General features: G+C 46.7%; 2 protein-coding genes across 4 annotated transcripts in view; one reads left to right on the top strand and one right to left on the bottom strand.

Moving 5' to 3' along the window:
- SPG11 (SPG11 vesicle trafficking associated, spatacsin) overlaps positions 1-5,213 on the bottom strand; it is a 33,895-nt gene extending 28,682 nt beyond the window's left edge. The window contains exons 1-6 of one of the 2 annotated variants that reach the window (XM_063347048.1): positions 4,943-5,213; positions 3,764-3,945; positions 2,782-3,009; positions 1,784-1,982; positions 1,051-1,188; positions 251-714 (exon numbers count right to left, since the gene is read on the bottom strand). In XM_063347048.1, the coding sequence (XP_063203118.1) occupies positions 251-714; positions 1,051-1,188; positions 1,784-1,982; positions 2,782-3,009; positions 3,764-3,945; positions 4,943-5,154 (1,423 nt within the window). In that variant the 5' untranslated portion in view covers positions 5,155-5,213. Of the gene's footprint in view, positions 1-250; positions 715-1,050; positions 1,189-1,783; positions 1,983-2,781; positions 3,010-3,763; positions 3,946-4,942 lie in introns of those variants that run through there. The other variant, XM_063347049.1, reaches the window with a different exon arrangement.
- Positions 5,214-5,327: 114 nt separating this feature from the next.
- CIAO2A (cytosolic iron-sulfur assembly component 2A) lies at positions 5,328-14,088 on the top strand. 2 transcript variants are annotated; one of them, XM_063346972.1, is made up of 5 exons: positions 5,328-5,758; positions 8,997-9,161; positions 10,868-10,917; positions 12,693-12,738; positions 13,556-14,072. In XM_063346972.1, exons 1-5 carry the CDS (start codon positions 5,632-5,634, stop codon positions 13,651-13,653), a joined length of 486 nt encoding a protein of 161 aa, XP_063203042.1. In that variant the 5' UTR covers positions 5,328-5,631; the 3' UTR covers positions 13,654-14,072. The 2 variants fall into 2 exon arrangements, with proteins under 2 accessions (XP_063203042.1, XP_063203043.1); XM_063346973.1 differs by lacking the exon at positions 10,868-10,917 and having other exon boundaries at positions 5,329-5,758; positions 13,556-14,088.
- Positions 14,089-26,001: the final 11,913 nt, after the last annotated feature.

The following is a 26,001-nucleotide window of genomic DNA, read 5'->3' as shown; positions in this document are numbered from 1 at the left end:
AAAGAATTAAACCATAATTAAAAATATATAATCAAGCTGTGACACAGCAACATTTCTATCTATTGCCTCTCTTCCAAAATAATGACGCAAAGCTGTAGTGGCTCCATTTGGATTTCACCTCGGCAAGAACGCATTAGAAATTAGCCATCAGCAGCCAGGCAGCCAGGAAAGAAGAGCACTGCCGGAAAAAAAATATAATGCTTTTATCAGAAGCCTACATCAGCACCATTCTACAAATAAGTCCCCTCACCTGTCAGAAGAAGACATAATGGCACCCCTTCACTGCAATCCACATAAGCACTATTTTTGCCAAAGTGGTAATACGTCACATCTTGCGACTCAAAATCCCAGAGAGCAAGAGTCAATCCTTTGTCATTTGTCAGTACTACAAACAGGGCTTTAACTCCGGTTACCAATTTACACTCCAGTTTCACCACGTCTTGTGGTGCTTCTACAGGGATTTGTTTCCATTTCTGTCTTGCATCACTGAGGTTTGTACCATCGCTTCGTCCTGGTTTGGAAGGGGCCCACGTAACAGCCCGTGGAAGAAAAGCCACCATCTTCTCAGAATTTTCATAGATTTCGGGATCGTGATCTTCAAGATGGGTAAAAAACTGATACCAAGGCAAATTCAAGTCATTCACCGAATCTGGAGAACCTGGTCGTCTTCTCCTCACTGCATCACACAGTGAGGACAGGTGTGCCTTCCAGGACCTGGGGTGAAGAATGAAGCTGCCTGTAATACCAGGAATTACGCCAAGAACAACGCAGATGAATCAATTTTTAAAATTTCCTCAGTCAAATATATGCATTTTGCATTTTAAAATTACTAAACAATAATTACTCTTTGGAAGCTGTTTGATGACATACGTAAAGTTGTCTCGGCCCATTTCCTAACATCATCCTAACATTCCAAAGATTTAAAGCAGAATGAGCTGAATTTACTTGCCATAACTAAAATTAAAAAAAAATAAAAATCAGTAGTTTATTAATCAATGATGTAAAGGAGGCAAAACCCAGTCTGTTTTAGAAAGTAATTTCACTATGTACCTGTCTGTGCGGAAAGGCAAAGACAAAAGCTCCATGCTGTAGTCAGAACAAGCAAGGTCGTCCTCATCCACTCCTTCGGGAGGCTTCACTGGAAGGTTTTCAGAATCTCTCTTACACAGCAAATGCCCAGGGAACTGTCTGTAAAGAAATAAATATTAAATGTCACCTCCCTCATAAATGATTTAAGATTTTTTTTCCTTTCATGTTTAACTCCTCCAGGAATGAAGTTGAAAATGAAAATGGGAGCTACCAGAGAAGCATTTTTCTCTCAGATAAGTAACATCCAGAAAAATGTATCCAGGTAAGCCATCGACACCTGGTGCTATTTCCTTTGAGGTGGACAACACCTCTAAATTACAACATAGTCCTAATTTAGCAAGCAAAATCAGTTAAACTGTATCACAATAGTTTAACACTCCCATACTCTAGAGTATTTCCAAAAGGTGCTACCGACCACCGCTGGCACTAATTGACAGCACGTACCTTAATCTTCCTAGAAAAAAACAGAAAGTCCAATACAAAGTTTTTCTATTTGTTAAACTGACAGAGCATAAATTGGAGGAAATAATAATGGGCAATCTTTAAACAAATATGAAATTTCCGCTCTACCACAGAGCCAGAACACAAATTAAAAAGCTGACGGCATCTCAACTATTATAGGACCAAGATTAGGCACTTTTAAATGTTAATTGTACACAAAGACTTTAATTTTGGAGTTCTGCTGCAAACACACCTGAAGTACTTGTTGAGATCCACAGAGATGGCATCGTTGGAAGAACTGACGATCACAGCAACACTGAGGTCATGCGACACTTTCAACGCAGTGAGCGGCGATGCGATGGCTGGGCTCCTGTCCTCATCCTGCACGTCCCCCTGGCAGAGCGCTACGTTGACCTTTGCTAGATTTGCACCATCAAAAGAGTCAAATACATCTTTAAACAGTGTCAAAGAAAACACCAGGCCTCAGATTGTCCAACAAACAAGGAAACACGTAGAAGGGGAAGGTGGTGAATTTCTGTTAACTTTGTGGTCCAAGCCAATCTCTGCACAACAAAACATTTAGAATTGTTTGTTTTACAATAGCATTTTAAGTTCAGCTAGGATCTAGCAGTGCACTGTGCTAGGTGCTGTACAAACACACAACTTGTGCCATCTCAACAGAGTTAACTTGTACTTAGAAGTGAACTGGGACAAATATATATTGACAGCTATATAATTAGGAGGAAAACGTAACCTGATCTTATTGCATTTTTTTACATATGTGTCAGAAAAAATTGACGAAGACTAGGTTTACGTTGAGCACCTTGTGGGACAGCCTGCCAGGTTTGAGCTCCTGTTCTTTAGAACACAGAAGACGATGATCTGGTTTCCAAGCTGTGATTCCCTGCAGATCTGTAGACAATTTCTAAAGGACCTAATTAAGAAAGGCTAGTGACAGCAGACGTAAGCCTGTACAGAGATCCACATATCAAAAACGCTGAAAAGCATTACTCCAGTGTGAGACAGATTTCCAGTGGCATGTTCAGAAACTGCATTTGATACACGACTACAGCATTTTTACTACATTAACTAGCACTTTGCTACACAACCCCCTTTATTGAAAGTGTCTTCAAAACAGACACCTGAATTTCTTTCAAGACATTTCTGCTTAAAACCCTGACCGAAAAGTAAACCAACTTTTTTTTTAACAGACCATCTACACTGCCAGCTAGTCTCTACTGCAAAGGATACAAATCCAGCCAGAACTATCCAGCAGAAACAGGACGCCCCTGCAGAAGTGTGTATCTGTTATTCTTTCCAGAACTTGCGGAGACAGATCAAGGGTAAAGCAGTCACATGTCTCCAAGGGGGAGTCTTTTCCAGGAAAGGTAAGTCGCACCACAATAAACTTATTGAGCAGAAGTATGCATTTGCTGTTTTCAAAAGACAGTATCCTCAAAGAGAAAACTGAAGACGGACCTGTAAATTTAAAGAAATTTTAGGATTATAGCAATCTGGATCTTTTGATTTGTAAAAATATCTCCAGAAAAATCACAGCTCAAATTCATCGCCTACCATCTTAATAAAAGTTGGGATTGGTTTTAAATCTCACTTTCTGCGTCAGAAGCACTAGTTTTAGAACAGCTTCCTAAAACAATGCAGGCCTTTCAAGTGGACAATGCTATGAAGAACACAAAAAACTCATCACAAAATAATATTTCAGTCAGCATTGAAAACTACAATCTTTGGAAATAAAGATACTTTAGCAAGGGAGACTGTTTAAAAACATGTAAAACATCAAAGGCCTAGGTCCTGCAAAGACTCTGCATTCTAACTGCATGCTGTGTTTGCTAATCATGGAACTCAAACACACAATTAGTCCTCGTAGGATTAGTGAGAAGCCCTATCTCTGTTTTCTCCCCATCAGCTCCAATTAAAGGGAAATTTTGAGATAGCAGGGTTGCATTAATATGTTTTATTAGAGTTTATTTTTAACTTTGTGTCATCCAAACACCTTACTCTACAACAGTTTAACTCCCTCTAACAATGTCATCTTTGAATACAGAAATGTCTCTTTTATTTTGCAAGTTCATTAATACTGCTGCTGATCACCTTAAATCACCGTGAAAGTATCTGACGCTTCCCTAGCATTCAGTCAATTTGTTTCACCAGCTGAAGCAGAATTAGACCTATAATAATTTCAAATATGGAATACACATTGAAATTTACTCACTAATGTTTTTAGCTTCAAGGAGCTTTTTAAGTGTATCTTCCTTACAACTGTGCAGGGAAATTGGGTTGTATTTTCCATCTTCTACAGTGAATTCATAGACAAAGAGTTCATGACTTTTACTAAGAGCCAGTATTTTTGTCTTGTCTGCTTGTAGATCATCTTCTGTATTCTCCCACATGAAGCTGAAGATACAACATTCAGTATGTTTATTGACCTTAGTCTCTTTCCACATGGCATATGCTGAACAGTTCTGGAAGTGTGCTAACGATGGACAGTATAATTTTCATCTTTTGCTGTAAAGATGCTGCCACCGCCCCCTCCCTCCCAATACCAGAACATATTTCATCCCTAGCAGAGACTGCAACACAAGACAGCGCTTGAGGAATCCCTGCGTCTCTTCCTCTCAAGAACACAGTGTTTTTCTATCCTTGGGTGTTTCCTTTAATCATCTGTAACACATGCCATGAGTGCTGCTCTGCTTCAAGACTTCTAGGAGGAACACCAGCACTGCCAGCTAGGAAGAAGCAGAGCATATTGCCCATTTCCATATGTTTTGCCTCTCCATTGCTCAGGCTGAGAAACTCTTCAGGTGTCTGCCCCCACACCCGCTCTCTATGGAGGGGAGCAGGCAGAGACGAAACAGCGAGAAGGCAACTTAGGATGGTGCAGAGTGAAACACGAGACTAGAGCACCGTAACAGTGCTGGTGCTGCTTGACACTGCAGATGTTGGGAACTGCAATGTGACACTGGTTTTGACTCAGCATTAAAAGCTACTAAAGTGAAGTAAAAACATCTTGTGATCGCTTAATGTCACAAGAGCTTGCCCCTCACCAGCAGACAAGGAAGTCAAGCAGTCAGGGCACTATGAAATTTTAAGCCAGCAACTCAACAAAACCAGATGAATTTTCTTCTTCTTGTTTTTTGATCTACTGCAATGAATGCACCCACAACTAAACAAATGAGTAGATATAAATCAACATCCCCTCCAGCAACGGGATTTTAAGTGAAGAGCATCCCATTTCGCGGCAGAGTTGAGTTTTAAAGTCCCCCCTGTCTCCTGCAGCTTTCAGGGCCCTCAGCCCCCGGGGCCCGCCCGGCGCCTCTCACCAGAGCACAACGACGCCGGGGGGGGGCCCCCTCCCGGCCCCCCGTTCCCCTGCTCGCCCCCTGCCACTTACTCAGCCCAGTCTCCCGGGAGGACGCTGCCCCGGGCCCGGCCGCCTCCGCCCGGCACAAGAGACTCCAGGTAGATCCCACCAGGGACCAGGAGGCTGCCCAGAGCGTCTTGGCCCCTGCTCAGCCGGACCCGGGCCGCGTCCCGCAGGGAGCCCTGCGTCTGCCCCCAGAGGGGCGCCAGCAGTACGCGCAGCTCCCGCTTCGCCCCCTCCATCCTCCTCAGAGAGAGCCGCCACCCGCACCCCGGCCCGCCGCCATCTTGGACGGGGGGGCCAGCCCTTCCTTCCGGTCAGCTGACAGCGCTGACCAGTCCCGCGACGCGACTACAACTCCCAGCAGGCACCGCGGGCCGGCAAGGCGAGCTGTGAGTTGTAGTCTCCGTCAGACCAAGGTAGGCCTCCGGGGGGCCTTTATGCCGACAGCGCTGCTCGGGGTGGCTGAGCCCCCGTGGGCTACCGGGCTACCTGCGGTGGCTCAGCCACCCCGAGCAGCACGGTGAAACTCCTGCGAATCCGCGCGGCAGCACGGGTTAAACACGTCCCGCGGGACTCAACGGCCCGTCCCCGCCTCTGGGCGCGACTTCGACAGCTTTGACCCCGCCCTGGCCGCGCCCCCGAAGAAGTTCCCTCTGGCGGCGGCGGACGGTGGCCGGGAGGGTCCGTTTCGCGCTCTCCCATGGCGGAGCGGGAGGATGTCGCTTGTGTTGGGGCTGCTGTCGCACACGCTGAGCAGAGTGCTGTGGTACTCCGGGCTGCGTAGGGGCTGCCATGCTCCCCGGAGCCAGGCCATGGAGCAGGACAAGGCGCTCGAGGTTTACGGTGACTGTCGTGGGGCTGGTGGAGGGTTCAAGGGTCGCCTCTCTCGGGGAGGCCTGGCGTGAGGGGCTGTGGGGCGTGAGGGGACTGCGAGGGGCGGTGGGGCGAGGTTGTGAGGGGACGGGGGTCTGTGAGAGGCCGGGGGTCCTTGACGGGCCGTGGGGCGGGAGTCTGTGAGGGGCCGTAGGTCTGTGAGGGTCCCAGGGGTCGTTGGTGCTGTGCCCTTGGTGGGGGTGAGGTGGGGGAGGCCAAGCCCTGCCCAGCCCTTGTGGGGGGCCGAGAGCCGTGTCCTGGGGTTGAGCGTGTGGGGAGTGCTCCTGCGGGGCCCCGGGGGGGACTGGAGTGAAGGTGGTTGCTCTTGGTGTGGGGCAGGATGGGGGTATATTTGGTATATTTGATTTACTTGGGAATTGGAATCGCTGTTAGGGAGGCGGGCCGTGGACGGGTCACCCTCGGGGTGCCGGAGAAGTGTCCAGGTAAGGGTGAGGCCTTGGGGGCTCTCTGGCTTTCCCCAGCCACACCGCCGGCCTCAGGCCGTGTCTGGATGCTTCGACCTTGGGATGGAGCATGTGCCTTGGTCACCGTTAGGATCCTGAGTGAGGAGTGCGCGGAGACAACTGTCTTAATGCACCGCATGACTGGTGGGTGATGCTGTGGCTTCCCAGCTCCCAGGCGTGTGGGAACGGGCTGCGCTGCTGCTGGGCTCGCTCAGCCCCTGCGCTGGGGGCAGTTACCTTAATGTTTCATCACCTTAGACAGAAGAGGAGCCACACACACCTGGAAAGGCAAGTCATTCCAGAAAGGTCAGCCAGATAGTCCAGCAGAATGGAGATTTCTGTTACTGAATGACTGGGGTTTTTGTAAAATATGGAGAGATTTCACCTCTGGAAGTGCTGCATGTAGGATATTAGAGGATTCCAAAAACTTTGTCAGGCCTCAAGGCACTGTTATTTTGTAGGTAGTTCAGAGTAGGGTGAAGATTTTGTGTAGCACCGTACACAGTTTTATCTAAGAAGATGTCCTGGTTTGAGGTAAAAGAAGAAACAATGTCAAACAAACTAAATTTTAAAACTTGAGTGATGTTTAAATATAGGTACTTTAAAACATCAGTGGTTCTAAGTAATAACAAAGTGGTCCTGTTGATTTCAGTTCATCCATAGGGTTATGCTTGTGCATGATCTTTGCAGAACTAAAGCATCTGTCTATGTAAAACTTAGATTTAAAAGACCAGAGACATCCATGAAGTACTACTGAACTAAATCAACTTTAGTGTTCCTGCTTGGTGAAGTAATCGATTTCTTCTTTATGTGGGCCTTTTCACATAGAAAGAGGATAAAGTTTAAAAATAGAGGAAGAAATATATCAGAAATTACAAGGAAATGTGTATGTGAAGATACTTCTGTTGTATGTATATATGAAGTAATTTCAGTTGGACTAGGTGGTTGTTGCAGGTCCCTTCAGCTGAACTATTCTGTTCTTATGGATGAAACGCCAAAGTCATTTCAGTGAGAATACTCCTGCTTAAAATCAAGTGGAATTAGATGTTGCAGGATCAAAACCTTTTTATTTAAGTAGTCTTCCTGTTTTGATCTCAATGAAAACAGAAAGTTTGTTTGGCTGGACTTCTGTAGTTGTCTAAGGCTGTAAGCAAAAAGTGATACTAGAGACAGAACAATGGAAAAAAGGTGAAACTACTTTTTAGCAGTCTGACAAATGAGACTTTTAATCTGTTTGCTGGAAGACATTCTAATAAAGCTAGACATTTTGTTTGCTTGTTACCATCATGGTCCTTAAGGTAATTGAGCAGACAGTTATCAGTTCTTTGGGAACACAAGAACAAAGCCTTGTGGCATCTACTGTGTCTTCTAGGCTTGTAATTCAGCAGCATCACATCCTTATGATGTAGTTAGAGAAAGGCTAGGAGCTTCAGGATGATTCAAGCAACTGCCTGCTTCCCTGGAAATTAGGGAACAGGGCTCAGTTCTCTCATTCATCCCAATTTTTCTTTTCTGGTATGAGTGATGACAACTTACTTTGGACAGCAAGTGTTTCCCAGCCCTGCTGAAAGGATTACCTAGGTTTTGAGAGCAATATGAGTAGCCCTTGCAGGAAGATAAGAGGCTCTGAGAAGGTGAGGTGAGCACCAGGAGTGAAAGCTTGTACAACTGTACAGATATAAGTCTTTTCCTCCCTCCCAGGTCAGAGACTTTAGGGTATGCCTGCACGGATGGAGTCCAGACAGACATGAACTACCGTTCCTGCCTGCTGGCTGCCTGCTTCCTTCCTGCCTGGAAATAATATAGCAATATTAGTGCCATGTTGTGCTGCGCCTGCGATCCCTGCTGAGAGGCTGAGCCTGGCAGCTTCATGGCAGGAATGTACTGAGAGCAGCTTTGCAGCTCCCAAGTGAAGAGCTGGGAGGGTCTGTCTGTACCTGAAGATAGACTGAAGTAATTTGCAGTCCTGGAGGCCGGTGTCACATTGGCTTTTGCAATACAGTTAGCGATTGTAGCAGAGCTGTTGGTAGGGCTATGCTAAAAAGAAAATCACTACAGTTAGCTAAAGATATCTTCCCTTTCTTTTTTGTCACCTGTTTTTTAAACTGATCTTAACCTGTATCCCTGTAGTTAACTTCTTTTATACCAGAAATGTTCGTACCTGAACTTCCAAGGGGGAAACAACGCCGTACAAGGCAGAAGTGAGTGCGAGGTGACAGCTGGGAACTTCCTCAGTTTGGATTTCACTGTCAAAATCGGTGTCTCTTCGAGTTATGCCATGTACATGGCACAGATATGAATAGCCTAGAGATCTCATTGCCTTCTGTGCTACGTTGCTCAGCAAACACCTGGAAATACAGAGACTTCTTTTTTCAGGCCTTTAGGAAATTTACTGAATTCATATACTCTCTTGTGCGTTATTTTTCAGTGTCCTATAATCAAAAATCGTAGCTTTTGAATATTACTTTAAAACCTTTTCTCTATGGAAAAGCAACAATAAATGTAATTCTATTTCATGGTATGATGAAACCTCCTTAAGCTATTCCAGAACACATTGCTTCTACAAAGGTAATGCTGCTTTTCATTTTCTGTATGGGTATATTAAACTTAGTTGATCTTTACAGCTCTGTCTTTTCTGAAGAGAAGCAAAACAAACAATGCTGGGAAGATGGTTTCTAATAAAAGTACCTTTTATTAAATTCAGGAAAGCTACTTTATTGATAGTCACTTGTCTTCTACTTTAGATATAATCCGTACTATCCGGGACCCGGAGAAACCTAATACTTTAGAAGAACTGGAAGTGGTAACGGAAAGCTGTGTTGAAGTGCAAGAGATAGGTGAAGATGAATATCTGGTTATCATCAGGTTTACACCAACAGTACCTCATTGCTCTTTGGCTACTCTCATTGGTAAGATTTCTGTTTCATTAAATCTGTAACAATGAACGTAAAGTTAATTAGGTTGTCTGAATAAGCTCAGTCTTTGTTAAAATTCAGTATTGCTTTGCTGGTACTTTGACCAGGAATTTCATCTTGAGAACCCTACTAGCAATGCAAACAAAGAAAAACATCCAACTGTTTTTATCAAGTTAGGGAAACTCTTCAAAGAGAAGCTCTCAAAAATCTGCTGGGAAGTGGTACAGAATTCCTTCTTTATGTTCTCCAAATTATTTTAGTAATGTTAAATTGAAAATTTGTCAGCCCTTAAATTTAAAAAAGTGTTAAAACTTTATGATTATTTCCCATATCTTTCCCTTACCTTATGGGCTGTTCTCCATTCCCGCACATGTACAAAAAACCCCACGTGCAATCCAAGAATACAAAAAAAAATTCCAGACTGTTATGAGTTTGAAAGCAACTAAGTTGAATTAGAATCTACGCTGGCTTATTTTGCTTTTCTTCTTCTTTATTATTTGTGGCGAGATCACATATGAAAAATCATGTCTGAGATTTCTGAAATGTTTTGTGTAAGCGTACCAAGGTTAGCAACTCTTTTCATTATATATCGATACTAAGATTTCTCAGTCTGTTTCAAAGATGTAAGGGAAAATAGGTATTTAGTGAAGAAGTACGTGTATTTATGCCCAGATAAACCTCTGCAGCTTTATGTAGAAAGTGAAGTATAGATAGTAAAACATTAAATAAATTATTACTGTTTGGCATGCTATAGTTTGACCCTGTTAGGAATGTCAGTGGGTTAAGGCTCAGACCTGAGGATCAATGATATACATGTCAAATCTTGAACTTCGTGCTAATCGTGTTCTCAGAACTTAAATGTCGGACAGGTCTTTGATGTCTGTTTGATTGTGCAGTCCTTATCGGTATTATGTGACGTCTGAAGCACAGTTCCTCGTGCTGTTCCAGGAAGGGGTTATGGTAACTGGTTTAAATAGTTGGGTAGTATATGTAAGAATGTAGGCAGTAAACAGGGGTTTTTTTCCCAAACTTCCTTACCTGTACAGAGTGCTCTAAGCTGGTAGTTCTTTTGGGGAATATTTTCTATTGCTGTTGCCCCTGGCTCAGCCTGAGGGCAAACTGGGGCTGCGGGATGGCTTTGTGTAGCTCATGGCAAAGGTGGGCCTTGTGGGGAAGCTGTAATGGATGAGTAGTGGGGGTGTCCCCAAACTTGGGTCTGGTTCCCAAAGACGAACCACAGCACTCCTGCTCAGTCCGTACCTTAGACAGTAAAAAGTGAAGTTAAGAGCTTCAGTTGCCCCCAAGTCATTGCAGGCTTGTGGTCTTCAAGCAATTTATGTTGAATTTTTTTTAACAAATGTACGGATGCAGCCACAATGACAGCCGGGAAGCTCTATCAGAAATATAGAGGAAAGCTGGAAATGGAGGAATTAGGCTGTATTTAGTGTTTCTAGGAGGTGTTTAGAGACCAGAGACCTCCTAAACTTGTAAGGCAGGTATGAGCTTAACTGAGAAGCTACATCTGAAGGGTCAAACCACAAGTTATTTAATCTCCTCTGTGGCGTGTGCTGCTCAGAATACAAAAGGAGAAGGTTTTCCATTATACTGGTGTTTGTTGATTGTTAAATATGGATTTTCTGAAAATGTACCCCAAACCTTGAATTTTACAAGAAAATCTCTTATCTTTTTTGTTTGAACAGGCCTTTGTTTAAGAATAAAACTTCAGAGATGTTTGCCTTTTAGACATAAGGTAAAGTGTCTGCTCTGGAACTTGCTTTAAACTGCATGAATATATGCCAGGGTCTCTTTATAAGAGCGTATGCTGCAGGATCAAGTAATGTGCAAGCTGTGATTAAGGATGGGGTCTTTTTAAAGCTTGTCACTTGCCTGGGGAGGGAGTGAATGTTGCAGTACAGTGTAGCACCTGAAGGGATCTGTGAATAACTGTGGTTCTTCCTTTCCTTTACAAAAGACGGTTTGTTGCTGCACTTCTGAAATACAGTGTGTTTCAAGGAATTTCCTCACCAGCTGTCGTTCTGGTTCTTGCTTGGTGGAAAAGAGGGTGTTTCCAAATCCAGCGTTACAAAGAATCAGTCATACTCTTGCCTTGGGGAAAATGAATTCGGCCTTCTGCAATATTTCAATATATCTAAGCATCACGAATATAAATATTAATAGTTACTGACTCTGCTGTACCATCTGGAATATCTGAGAGTTCTCTCCAGTGGACCAACCCTCTGTGAGTGAGCGCTGAAAGTAAGAGAACTACTCTGTTGGCAGTCAGAAACCATTAAGGGGAGTTCCACGGCTTTACGTAGGCATCATCTAGGAAGTAAAAACTTCAGGTTCATTAGCGTTTAGAAAAACTGCAGAATTCAAAACTGAAACTGCATTGAGGGAATCTCTTCATGACCCATGTCTTAGGAGCTGTTGTATAGACGGCATACGGGCCTGACCCCGGTCAATATACTGTTCCTAACAGGGGCCAGCCCTCACCGTGCTGCTGGAGTGTAAGAAACTAAATAGGAAACGGGGGGTTAATATATCCTTAAAGAAAGCCGTTTGGGTCTTAGCAGGAACTAAGAGTGGACCCTTAATGACAAACATAGTCTTTATAGACCTTTAGAAATCTGCCTGAAATAATTTAAAGTATATATTCATTAGCTTAGGATTTCTGGTATTGATTTTTTGTTGTGTTGTTTTTACAGTTGTTAGCTTCATCTTTCCAATTAAACAGTGTAAAGTGAGACTTGCATTTGTAGAAAATTAGGTAGACAGAGATTTGTTATGCTGGACACGTGGTAACGAATGGGTTCAGCTTCAGGGAGATAAGATGAAAGGCGTAGGATTTGTTTACTTGGTTTTCCTTCGGTACATCAGTTTTATGAGATCTCCTTGCAGTTTAGCGTGTGAGTGGGTTTTGTTGTTTTCCAGGCCTGTTAAATGCAGCAAGGTCATTTAGGCCTGATTCTAGTCTTTTAATCTGTTCCTATGCAGGAAATAGATACTGCATTACACTACCATTTTCAAACAGAATATTTGTGTTTCTCATCATTGAACAAAACTGATTAGGAATCTCTTCCCAAGGATGTGTTTTTTCGAGAGTGCTCAGCTTGTGAAAGTGACACGTGCAATTCTGGTGGCTTTTAAACAAATTGTTCCTCATTTGTGGCCTGCAGAGAACTTGTTGGGAAAGTAGTGCCAGTTCTCCACTCTTTTTCCAGTAGCCTAACTGCAATGACTTTTTCACCAGAGCAGTTGATCTGACTGAGGAATGAGTGCCTCCACAATTTTGAAGACCGATTATTGGGGCCTCTCTGAACTGGGGGAGGAGATGGTCTTGCGGTTGTGTTGCAGTGACGTCTAAGATCAGCTCTTGTCATTGATCCCCTTTCATTGTCTGTGAACATTTTTAAAAGTATGAATTACATGCATTGTATGTGTATTGTACAATTTTTGTTCTTCCGGTAATGTGTACATTTAAGTGTTAAGGTATGCATCTAACATTATCGATCTCTCCTCTAGCTGGAAATCTACATATCTGAAGGTACACATTCCACTGAAGAAGACAGTAAGTAGAGCTTATGAACGAGTGAGTGCGGCTTTAGCCTGTGTGTTTGTGTTCTTTCGAGATGTCCTTTTCGGAAATGAATACACTGTTAAAGCTTTAAAATGAACCTGGTAGTTGGGGCTGTTTGAAGAGCTGTATTGGTACTGTGAACGTGTGCTGCTTCTTGTTGGGTTGGTCCTTTTTTAAACAAACCAACCCCACAGCTCTTGCGGGTGTTGAGTTGGGTTTATAACAAAAGACGTTGCTACTGTGCTGCTGGATAATTAACATGAAGAACTTCCCGACTGGTTGATCTCGCTATCTTAACATCATCATTACAAAAACATAAGTTTCTCAGTCAATGTTTAAAATAGAAGTTTCAGGACATTGAAGTTCTTTCAAAGGTATAGCCAATCACTGTCTTAAACAGCTGTTAAAGCCTTTGTCCCCGGCTTTTTTGTCCTTAAGCATTAGATACCTTTGTGTGGGGAAAATCAGTTTTTTTGATGAAATGACTAGAAATTGAACCTGGAGAACTAGGACTACTAATTTGTCACGAATTTCACATTTGATTTTGAGACACGTGATTAGAGCACCTTACATTCTTTTCCTAAGCTAGAAAAGTAACAAAAATGCTTGATTTCTGATTAAAAAAAGCTGGCATGATGTCCTGTTACTCTACAGCAGCATTTTCTCAGTCTTTGAGCTGGCCGTTCACTAGCTTTGGAAAATCATCACCGCAGTATGATAGCGAGCATTTGTCACGTTGCTGATGCGGTAGGTGTAACGTGCCACTGGAAACTGCTTCTGACGTTACCTTTCGTGTCATGTTTTGCAGTCAACAAACAAATCAATGACAAAGAGAGAGTAGCAGCTGCGATGGAGAATCCAAACTTGCGGGAAATCGTGGAACAGTGCGTTACAGAGCCTGACTAGTAGCTATAATACCCACAGAGTATTTGATACATTTCTTAAACTATTTTTGTTTAAAAGAAAAAAGAAAATAATAATAATCAAGGCCTTGAGTTTAATACTTGAGTTCTTTTTATCTTCCACATGTTTTTTAAGAGAAATTGTTTATAAGATAGATTTAAATTATGATGAATTAGTCTCTAAAATAACGTGAAGTGTATAGTGTTAAGAGTTTGTAATTTCTGGTGTCCAGAGAAATATTTTATGATTAAAACCAAAACAACCCATATGTATTGCCTTCTGATAGACATTGTGATATAAATTCAGTTTTGCAAGTTAAATTTCTACATTATTTCAATCACTGCACTGTAAAAATAAAACAGATTCTTATACTGAAATGCTGCTTTCTGAGTTCAGAAATTTTCATTGTTTTTTCTTCCTTTTAAGCTTAGGTTTATATTTCTGTTAGAGAAGGACACATTTAATTCAACTTCATTGTTGATAAACACATTAAAGCTGAAATAAATTCAGAAAAAGAATTAGGAGCAAAGAGACTGGACTAGAACAAGCTATATTCTTACTGGGACACTATTCCTGCTAAATGTTTGCTTTTTTTCTCTGTAAGTATGTGTTTCTGATTCTGCAGGTTTTCCTTTATAATTATCCTGGGGTGAAATTTTCCTATGGACAAGATCTTGCCAGTTTGATGCTGCTTTTTCTTGGGGCTCACCTGCAGTGTGGAGGGTGAGAGGCTCCCGCAGCCCTTCATCACTGTGGTTCCCGCTGTCCTGTCTCTGTTGCTGCTCCCTCACCCAGAGAATCCTGTCTGGGGTGTCCGTGACGTTGCCAGCTCCACACGTGTGCTCGCTGGAGAGGTTCCCTAGGCTTCCTTTCCATTGCAGCTGGGGATTTGACTGTGGATTTACCTTTCCCTGAAGAACTAGGCAGATATTTCTGTCTCAGCTGGCCGCCTCCCAGGGAGGGCCCCAGTGGTTAATGTATGTGGGGGGGAGAGGCTGCTGCCACCCCTCATGTCCCATGGCACCTGACACACCGTTTGTGTTATCTGGTCAATGCCTAGTTATCCCCCGCAGTGGCTCAGGAGAGACTGAGGGAGCCGTTCCTCCGTGAAATAGTGATTGCTCTAGTGGGCTTGTGTTTGGTTAAACGGGGAGAAATCCTTGGAGTTCAGTGCAAACATCTGTTGAGATTTCAGGGATTTGTAACCATTTTAATAATAAGCCACGTAAAGCTTTCCTGAAGGCATGCAACGGTTGAGCGGACTGCGGCTAGGCCTTGTGTTATAAACAGCGGGGGAAATCTTTCCCTTTGTAAAACAGTGTACTGACACTTGTCACAGCTGTGCCAACAAGAGCTCGTCATCTCCCTGCTTCCAATGCCAAAGTTGTCTTTAAAAAAAAAAAAGGGGGGGGGGGGAAGAACAATCCCCTTTTCCTATAAGTTACTGCACATCTGCAGAACTGTCAGTTCTAGTGCCTGTGTGGAAAATTACCTTCTTAGCTCCAGTTACTCAGCTTCAATTAAATTTTACTTAGATTTCCAAAGGCTTTCTGCCCTCCAAGCTCACCCTGAATTTAGCTTGAAGGAAGAACGTATGTCCTTAAGCAGCACTTTCTACAGATGCTTCTAAAGTGTAATTAGATGTGAGCTTGCATGTGGGACACTGCTGTGTCACTACCGCAGGTGTTCAGCAGAACGTGAAGGGAATTAGCTATTTGATGTTTGCATGGGAAACTAAAAACTTGGTACCGTTTCCAAAATAAGTAAAGAACCCATGAACCAGGTTTATTTTTAAATCCTCCTTTGGGCAAAACCTAAATTCTCTGTGTTTAGACTCCTGCTGGAACGGTCTATCATGGAGTATCCTGAAAGATGCATTTTGCAAGGTTTTCGGTTGGGTTTCTGTTGGTTGGTTGGGAGGTTTTTTTCAGCTGGGAAAAATCATTAATTGGTAACTACTTTGTAGAATATTTTATTTTCTATGAAAAGCAGGTGGAGATATTTTCCCGTGGTAAGGTTCCCAGTTTTGCTGTGCTGTGCCATTAAAACAGAAGTATGGAACAAGAGCAATGTTTTTATTCCCCACTGATTACTCTTTAATAAGCTGCTTAGATGGTAGCCATTGCAAATTGTAGCTCAGGCAATGCGATTAGCAGTTCAGTTCAATAGAAAGGATTTGTTTGGTGTAGTTACTTGTCGTCATCAGCCTAGCACTTCAAGCACAACTCTTCCTCTGAAAATTTTTGAATTGCTAAACCACGACGTGGCGCTGGTGCTGTTCCTTGCAACTTCTGCTTTTCTTTCTTGCCCTGTCAGCCTTGCTGTCGATCCAAAACGGCTTCAAGGCAATGTCTGCAAGTCTGCACAGACTCAGTTTAAGAGAGAATAATACTTCATATAGAAGAGTCTCTATTCCCGTTTTAAAATGAAATCTAAACTGACTTTGCTTCTGTTAAGTAGAAGCAATCTGTCATATTATTTTTTTCCTTTTCAAAAGGAGAGAAACAAAAGCAAAGGATTCTTTAACTGTTCATGTTTTCTGGGGAGAAGGAAATGGGCAGAGCTAGAAATGGTTTGGAAGTGTTCTCCCACGAGGGGGAGCGTTTAGAAAAGATTGCGGAAGGCTTAGGTTGGAAGCGACCTTTGAAGATCCAGCCCCCTGCCATGGGCAGGGACGTGCCATGGCCTTGAGCCCCTCCAGCGATGGGGCAGCCACAGCTTCTCTGGGCAACCTGGGCCAGGGGCTCACCGCCCTCACAGCCAAGAATTTCTTCCTTGTAGCTAACCTAAATCTCCCCTCTTTTAGTTTAAAACTGTTACCCTGGTCCTGAAGAGATTCTGGTAAAAAAAATCTCTCTCCATCTTTCTTATAAGCCCCCTTTACGTATGGAAAGGTCTCCCCGGAGCATTCTCCTCTTCAGGCTGAGCAACTCCAACTCCCAGCCTTTCTCCAGAGGTGTTCAGCCCTCAGATCCTGTTTATCGTCTCCTGTACTCGTGTTCCTCCTTCTTTTAATTTTCCTTTTTCTGTTCCTTAAAATCAAATCTTTTTGCCTGGAAGGGGAGCCGGGCACAGCCAGCCCCAGGGCTGTCTCCCAGCTCCTGCCCCGCTGCCGGCGCGGGGGACGGCTGAGAGTACGCGGGCTCCTGCAAGGGTGAGGGTGACCACAGCTCAAGGTTGGTATTATTTGCTGTTTGTCTTTGCTTTTTGTGGGTTGTTTAATAATGGTCCAAGATGTAAATATGCGGGGGCAAAGATAACTTTCTGTATCAGAATTCCAGGTTATACTGGTTTAAAGCTGCCGTTGGAGACTGGGGAGTTGTCCCTCAGAGCTGTCCCTCTCTGTCTGCCAATTCCACGTTTTACTTTTATTTTGCCTTTAAGCAGAAACTTTCTCAGAAAACTTTCATCCCTGGAGAAAGCGTGTTTGTTACCACCAGACGTCCCAAAATAGCACTTACATGCCTTTTTTCCCCGTGTCTCCTGCCATACCAAAACTCCCAGGTTTGACCTTTCACGCCGGTATCTGGGGTGGAGATGGGAGAGGTCGGGTCTCACGTGCCAGACTCGAGCAGAGAAGGAAAACCCTAAGCCCTCTTCCGCGGTTGTAGCAAGAGATGTATTCAAGGGTACTAAGTTTGAAGACAGATCTGGACCTGTATCACCCAAATTTTGGGGCGATTCTGCCTGGTTCAGCGTGCTGCAGGTGTCAGTTGCACTCAGAAATACATTTTAAGTATAAAAGCGAAACGCCTCTGATGGTAGGAGCTGTTTGGATGTGAGAGTCTCCTCTTTGGGTGGCTTTGAGGAAATCTCTGGCAAAGCCACTTGCGTCAAAGTGCTGGTGGTTGATGACAAATTTCGAGTAGTTACTCTAAGCAAGCCTTTTTTTATCTTTCTGATATTTTAAAGCATTATTTAAAAATGTTACTGGGACAAGGAATGTAAATGTAACTGTTTGCTTCGGTTGGTATTTATTAGATGAGAACGTTTCTTGTCCTGGGTGGATTTTCATGAAAATACTTCCCTAAGCATCGTATGAAGATGGCATTTAAAATTAACTGAGAAATGAAATGATGTCCTGCTGTAGCAGGCCTGTAAACCGAATGGATTTTATTTTCCACCTGATAATTTATTTTTTTTTAAAGCAAGAAAGTTCATATTTTTGTAGTGCAATACAGCGTTTTCATGACATTTCCATGAGCTGTGGCAGTTTCTGACGGCTCTGCTCCCACACAGAAAGCACGAAGAGAAAAATAAAGAGAAATCTTGTTTTGATTCAATGTTCCTTATGTCAGGCAAGGGTGTGCTCACGCCTTTGCTGTGTAAGGAGAGACGCTGCTGGGCGGGATTCGCAGAAGGAAGGGAACAGGCAACACTTTCAGCTGCTTTACACTGGAACGAACGTAGAATTTGGGGCTGTCCGCTTCCCCTGAGCCCCCGGAAAATAGTTGCAGGAGGGAAATAGCTCTAATGTAATGGTTTTACCCAGTCCCGTAAGTACCTAAATGATCCAGGCAAGGGAAATGGAGTCTCGGAGTCGGATGGAGAGCCAGGAAGGCATCGCTTGGCGTCGGAGGCCGTCATGGTTAGGTTCTGGGAAGGGATTGATGGCAGCCCTGAAAGCTGCAACTGCTTTTCATGCTCCCTACTCGATTTTGCCACGGTCCAGAGGCAGCTGTGTGCCAGATCAGCTTCCATTTGAAGGGTACGTCCCACAGGACGCCGCTGCTGAGCCAGGGTTCAAGGGGAGAAGGCCCGTGTGCGGGAGGGAGGGCTCTGCCCGTGCCATTTGCTCGCGGAACGGCTGGTGCCCGTTGTGTGCTTAACGCCCACCGACCTCGAGCAAAGGCCCCCGCAGAATTCAGCAGGCTCCGGGAGGTAATTTCTGCTCAAATTACACTAGCTCTCTTCCAATTCAAATGTAAGTGTATCCTTCAAAACACCATGGGAAAGACCCGAAATACCCTGGGAAAAGGAAAAGGCTTTTCTGGGGAAGGGAAATGGCGATGGTTCGGTTTATTTCTCTAGAAATTTAATCCCAAGAGGGTTATCTTATTCCATTTCCTGATCCAGTATGAAAATGCTCCAAGTCGTGCTTTCTCAACCCGTTTCAAATAACCTTTAATCGAAATAAACAGCTTCTGGATTGGAACAAGAGAAGCGGAGTGAGATCTGCGCACAAAAGGCCGAGGGCAGCAGGTGACTTTGCTGTTCTCCGTCTCTCTGAAGGCACTTGGAACCCCTCGGTAGCCCCCAGCCCCCACGCTGCTGGGGCCAGAGGTGGCTAAAATAGTTTTAAACGCCAATATGGGACTTCAAAGCGTTATTTCTCCAGCAGCAGTGCTGGTTTCAGCTGCTTCGGACATCCTCGAAGTCTTAGAGCTTCCTGGAGGGATGGATTTGGTTTCCAAGAGTTTCGCATAAAAGCGGGAACCAGCTTGTGTTTCAGTCCCAGTCGCTAACTTCTGCTTGGGCGCAGCCACGGACGGAGCTTGTGAGCCGTTTTTTTTTTAAAAACAGCTTTACTTCTGCGGGAGGACAGGACTCCGGCCCGGAGGAGTCGTCAGCTCCGAGCGCCAGTGGGTTTTGAAGCGTTATACCTGGGAGTTTGTTGGTGTTAGTGACACCCAGCTGAAGTGCAAAGCGGGACCCCTGCACCTTGTTTCACTTCCTGAGAGGCCTGGGTCTATTTCGAATTACTAAAATGGGTTTTTCCGGGTTATGTTTTGCTTGATAGGTGATCAAAAGATGCAGTTTTCTCAAAATACCGTATAGCTGAGGTCTAACCAGGCCAGCAAATGGAGCTGTGGCAAAACATCGGTTCAATGATAGAATGTAATTTTTGGGAACAGCTTTGCTGTGTGCCCACGGGGTCTCACCGCTCGCCAGCACAGACTGGTGTCACTGAGAGTGCTCGTGTCGCCGGCAGGGAGGTACCGGGGACAGGCCGAATGAAGGGACGTGGGCAAGAGCTTCTGGTGCTGCAGAAGGTGGAGCAGTGAGTTGTTCTAACCAAGGCTTTAGCGAACATTTGATTAAGTCATGAATTTGCAGTGGCCCAAAATGAGAAACCCCCGTACAGAGAGAATGGGAGAGGATGCGGGCAGGGGTTGCCCCTGTGCCTATCAGACCTGGAAGGACTCTATCTGTGTCAGAAAAAAGCAATTCAGGAAAAGCAAACTTGGTTTTTTAACTTAGAACTAGATTTAAGGCACCTCCTTCCACTTCTGTCTCTCACGGGATTAAAACCCCATCCCTGCATGGGGTGTATGCGACTGCCCAGGCAGCGCGTCGGGGCTCCTGCGGTGTGTGGGGAGGGTAAGCGTGCATCGCGGCGGCGGCACGGCGGGGCACGCGTCCTGCTTTGGGACTTTACCGTTTTGAAGAGGTTACTGCAGGCAGATAAATCCCCCACGGGGATGTGTTCAATGAACCTGCGAGGGCGAGCTCGCATTATCTGTCAGCTGTGCTCCTGGAACTCGTGGTTTCTTGCTTTCCAGCGAGGGGGCTGATGTTTTCTTTTCAGAATGAAGATATCTGCTGGGAGCAATGAGGCTTTGTGAAATACTGCGACCGTGAGATACGCAGCTCCTCGCCTGGGACGGGCTGCCCGGTGACGCGCTGGGTGCCTGCTGCCTGTGCGCCGCCGCAGGGTCGGCAGGATTCGGGGGTTCAGCTCTTCCTCTGAGATGCCTGCTTAAAACCCCCAGACCATAAAGACAGCTTCTATTCTAGATTAGATTTAAAAAAAAAAACAATATGGAAAGCAAACTCCTTTGCAAAATAAAACAAAGTTCATCGTTCTTTGCTGAAATAGCCCGTTTCTGCCTTTTACATCTTGCAGCAGCTCCAGAGCTGCTGCACTTTTCAGCAATTCCCTGTTAAACTGGGGTTGGGAGCTTGTTCGTCCCCATTGCTGCTGCCCTGCAGACCGGGGCGGGCAGAGGCTTTGCTGTGCTCCCACCACAGGGTCTCGGGGTCACCGCCGCGGTGAAGCCATTACTGTGTGGTGGCAGAGAAACAGGCAGCGAGCAGGGCCCGGCGGCTGCGGCTGAGTGGAGGAACGGGAGAAGGAGGGTTGTATCGGGCGGGATTTTAGGTGCCTGAGGACCATACGATGTTTCTCCAAACCTGGGAAGACAGGCACGTGTCACCTGCCCTCACTTGCTATCACCAACTAATAAAATTGTCCCTTCATATTATTAATATTTCACATTTACAATAAGGAGAAAGAACTGCAGAGGGCACCAGCAAGCCACAGGGCGATGTTACAACCCGTAACTGTCTGCTGGGTGAGGAGCATCCCTGCCCTGGGCTCCCGCTGCTCCTCTCGCTCTGATGCTCTCCCCAGTCCCCAGCCGGGCTGTCCCGCTCCCGGGCAGCGCTCGGGCACCAGCCTGGTGCCTCGTGTCCTTGGAGAGCCATCTGCCACCGGGCTGGTGCCTCGTGTCCTTGGAAAGCTGCCCGGGTGTTTGCTGGAGGAGCCATGGACGAGCTGGGAAGCGGGGGAGCCGAGGGTGGCAGCGTCTGGTCTGAGCTGCCGTGGTTTCCGTCGGGTTTTGGCCCTCCCCACCGGCGCCGTGGCAGAGAAGCCGTGTGTCCTGGCAGGAGTGCAGGCACCCGGGGTAAAACCTCTGCCAGAGGCTCAGAGGGAATCCAGGGGATGTCTGCAGGGGTGTGAAAGGAAGGAGGGAGCGCAGCAGCCCCCACACCAGGCGAGGAGCCGTGGGGGTCTCAGCCGGGACGGACGCTCACACGGCCCCTTTGTCCCCGTCAGCTCACCCTGCCCGGCAGCGCGGGAGCATCCCCAGCCCAGGGATGGCTCCTGCCCCGTGGGAGCCTCAAACCACCACGTAGGCACAGATGCCGGCCATTCCGCATCTCCAGTTCCTCTAGAAAGAGCCAAAAGTCATCCCTTTGCCCCTCTGATAGGCTCCCGTTGCATGCAAAGGGATTTACAGCAGCTTCTGTTGTTCCAGGCAGGACATAACGGATCTGAAATCGTGTTCCCCATGCCGGATCACCGGGCTGGAAGCCCTTGCAAGCGAGGTGTGAGCTGAGGCGAAGGGAGCGTTTGCCTCCCCTCTCGCTGCTCGCACCCGGGAGGTCTCGCCCCTGCCCTGATGGCAGCAGGGCTGCAGAAACGCATCGTGGGGCTCGCCTGCAAACGTTAAATGGGGGTGTAAGGGTTAGTCACTACAGAGCAGTTGCATATAGAGATAGATCTGGTTTTAGCATATAGATATTTCTAAATATTTACATCCAGATCAGCAACTGAGGGTCCCAGGGAGGCGAGTGGAGGCCGCCTTAGCTCTGACTTGGGCCGTGCAGGTCCTCCCTATCTCTCTTCACCCTTCGACACATGCGTGAGACAGCTTTCCCTAATTTCTTCACAAAAGTGATCGCTCTGGGTGAGCAGAGCATGCCATGCCAGGCCTTGGTACCGGCTGTGTGGACGAGGAATGAGCTCGTTTCTCTCCCTTTGCCTTCCTCCCCCCGTTCTCTGCTGCTTTGCTTTCCGCTGGGGATGTCCCCCTGCCCACGGGCAGCCCCGCGGTGGCCATCACCTGCTGGAGCACTTGGTGGTGCTACCGGGGCTCGGCACCCCATGGCGGTCGGCCGGCGGCTGTTCTCCTGGCTGAGCTCAGCACCCTGAGCAGCTGACAGCCATCAGCCACCATATAAAAGCCAAAAAAAGAGATAAAACAGCTAAATTCTTCAAATCCTTCTCTTGCCGTCTTGCCTTAGCTTTTCTGACCCTTGAGGCCGTGCTTGTGAAACCTCGCTCTGTAGCACAAGGCCTAGCGGTTTTAAGAATTTAAGGACAAGAGAAACTAAAAACATCTCTTATTCGTAGCTGAAGAGGCATGGATGGGTGTTGTGAGCTATTCCTGGTCTGTCCGGACTTCGCTGGCTCCTGACGAAGGGCTGATGACCCCTCTGGCTCTTTGGGGATTAAAATACTCCAGCTGAGGTCATCTGGTCAGGACAGAAGCACTTGGGTAAGATTTGAGAGCTGCAAAACACAGGTGCTCTGACAGGGTGACCCAACTGCTTCTTGAGATGCGGAAGCATTTTAAGTGTTATTGTTAATAAGAGACACAAACAACCTCCTCCATAAGATGCCTGCTGCTTCCCAATTAACGAGCGCTCAGTTCCTTCCTGTCTCCAGCTCTGGAAATGTCTGGAGGTGACCAGGGGAGGCACAAGGTCCAATTTCTAATCTGAAGCAAAAAGCCTCTGGCTCCTCTGAGAGAGGCATTCAGGAGATCCCCATGAATAAACAGAAGCAACAGCAGAACATGAGCTACAGGTTGCTGCCCTAACACCTTCCTTGCGCGGGTTGTCCGTCAATGCTGCAATCAGGAGGGGTCTCAAAGTGTTTGTGAGCACCATCCTGCTGCTGATTGCCAGGACGCTGCTGCCGGTCACCCATCTCCAGATCACCCATCTCCAGATCACCCATCTCCCGGTTGGCCAGCCAAGGTGGCTGTTTAAAATACTCCCATTCCTTACTTTTCCCTGGAAAAAGGAACCCTGCAGGACAGCCCTGCCCAGCCCCTGGGCAATCCCAGCCGGGCGGTGGCTGTGGGGCTGGGGAGCGCCCAGCGCTTCTTCCCATCATCAGCAACGCCGATGCCACCGCTGGGTGTCTGCCATGTCCCTGCAGCCTCTCCCCGCCACCCAGGCTGAAGCCACCAGGCTTGTTGGTGTGTCCCCAGAGCTTCGGTTTCAGCAGGTCCACGTCTTTGGTTTTCCAGGTCTTCCCTGGCTTGGGGAAGCCTCCCGGCAGAGCTGGCTGAGCTCCGCACGAGTTTCCGCCGATGAACAACTGTGAGCTGCGTCCTTCAACCAAGCTGTGCTGACGGACAAGACCTCGGGCTCAGCTTCCTTCAGAAGGCCTCATTATTTCATTTGCATCTGATAGCTCTGCTTGGCGCTTGCCTTTCCAAATCTCCCCTGTCCCACACGGGGACAAGCCTTGCCCAAAGAGCCCAAAACACAGGGGCAGGTAACGAGGCAGACTTCGCAGCTGCAGGGCAGGGTCTCGGCTCTGAGCACCCTCCTTTCGCCTTCCCCTGGTTTAACACCACCAGCCCCAGTCTCCTTTTATAGTCACAAGCCTTCTTCACAAATTTCCCGCTGGAGCCTAGCCCAGTTCTTTCCCACATTCTTCGTTGCCCACTAAAAGGGAGCTCTCACGTCTTGCAAAACTTTTTCCTAAATCACGCCTGACGTCTGTCTCCAGAAACTGGGCTGGATCCAGCTCCCCTGACTGACACGGTGCGGAGATGGCCAATTTAATCCTACCCCCGACAAGGTGGGGGTGAGAAAAGGCTACTTAGAAGCCACTGGGTGGAGGTGGGAGAAGAGGTGGGGACCCTGAGCACGGCCAGCCTCGACGGTGTCTTCTTGTCAAGGGTTTGCATGGCTGACCTGCAGCACAATCGGAGGTTTATAAATAAAAGCACAAACTGAAAGTCTGCAGAGAAACAGAAAATATTTCGGGGAGGTTTCATATTTACAATTGGTCCTGAAAAAAACTAGGCAAAGTCCTTTGGAAGTTCAGTTTCAGGGCCGTCAGGAGGGAGCCGCAGCTGCAGGCTGGAATCCAGCAAAATCTGGGAGGAAAGGTCCTCCATTGAAGTCAGTGTTTCTGCAATGAAAACAGACAACTGACCAGGTTTAAATATTACTCTGAAGGAGCAAGCGGCCTGCCCAAGGGGGTTCGTTCACCCTTCATTTGCACCAAACTTAAATTGTCTTCTGGTTTGGCCCGAGCCACCCGTATCGTCCCTGTGCATCCCTGGGCTCAAACAGCCGCCGGCGACCAAAGCGCACCTGAGCAGAGCATCTGGAACCCGCACTTGAGGGTCGATTGGCTCCAGAATCAGACTATTTTTTAAATTAACTTCATCATCAGTTTCTCGAGAATGAAGCCTGTGCAACGCAAGGGCTTTCCCTTGTTCCAAATCCGCCTTCTGTGGATTTATCATCTGTTCGCCCGAAAAACGGCAAGTGAAGCCTGTGAGCAATTCTTTCCCTGTTCGGTAATTACCAGCTGGCGATCACAATAGATTTCAGGAAACTTAGCTGAAATCCTTTTTTAAAAACATATTGTTTGTTCTGTTTCCTCTGTGGAAAATAAAGGAAAAAACTCCTCAGGAGCATCTGTCAGAGCTTGGTGCTGGGCGTACGGGGTCAGGGTCACGAGGAGCCCTGGGGGCGCGGGAAAAGCCGCGGGCGAAGGGGGCTGGGATGGCCCACCTCTGCGTTTACTCACTAAACAACTCAGCCCGGCTTCCGAGGCAGCCTGGGCATTGGATCGCTTTGGGAGCAGGTGGAAAGGATGAATCTGCAATCCAGAAGCTGAGTGCAACCTCCTAGGAAACTTTGGAAACGGGGTTTCTAGTGATTGTGGAGCTTTATTTGCCTAAATTTCCGGTTTTAACTTTCTATATTTGGGTTGTGTCGGGTTTTATCTTTTTAGACTTTTCCCGTTATTCAGAATTTTGTCTTCCCCTTCCCCTCAGCTCTTCTCTCCTTCATGAGCTGCTGAAACACCTGGGGTTGGGGATCTAAAGTGGCAGAGAAGTGGCTGCCCCGGGACCAAGAGCAGCCCGGAGAGCCCTGCCAGGGATGCTCTCAGTTTTCCTCGGGCACTGCCAGGGCCCCTGAGTTCAGGACCCCCTGCAGCACCTGCACCCGGGATTTGCTCATCCCACGGGAACCATTTTAAGACAGAACTTCCCAACTTTTGTCCAAAGAGCCATGGCTGCTGGGGGGGGAGCAGGATCCCTCCCGGTTCCTCCTACCTCTCCTTTCCGAAGTCCCTGGGGATGAAGCCATTTGAATGGGAGGGACAGGTTTTTTCCAACTCCAGCGCAGCGGAACCAAAGATTTGGCTCCCGGGAAAAGGGCATTTAGAGTCTTTTCCCAGCTCAGCGGTACGGAGGGGAGCGAAGGCAGAGGCCAGAGGCGTTCGCGTGCAAAGGCCAAGCAGGGAGGTGCAGGACAGCAGTAAATTATCCGCCTGCTGCTGCTGGTTGAGCCACTTATTGGCCTTGAAAATGCTCTTAAACATAAAAATAGATTCTACGTCTGCCTTTTATCAAATAAAAGGAACTATTCCTACTGACAAATCAGCTCGTTGCAGCCTGGGGCTAGAAAGCAGGGGACAAAGGGCAGCTCTGTGCTGCGGATCGTATCGCGTGGTGTTGCCCAAAGCAGTTAGTTTCCTCCTCCATCCTCAGCATCCCGGTGATTTCTGCTCTTTTTCGGCTGCAGCCCCTGGTCCCCCCGCTCCAGCGCTGCGGCAAGTGGAGCCCAGGGACCCTTTGGCTGCTC

The sequence above is a fragment of the Chroicocephalus ridibundus genome, chromosome 9, assembly GCF_963924245.1.
Source record: "Chroicocephalus ridibundus chromosome 9, bChrRid1.1, whole genome shotgun sequence".
NCBI classification, from domain to species: domain Eukaryota; kingdom Metazoa; phylum Chordata; class Aves; order Charadriiformes; family Laridae; genus Chroicocephalus; species Chroicocephalus ridibundus.
This window is presented reverse-complemented; position numbering and strand designations above follow the sequence as displayed.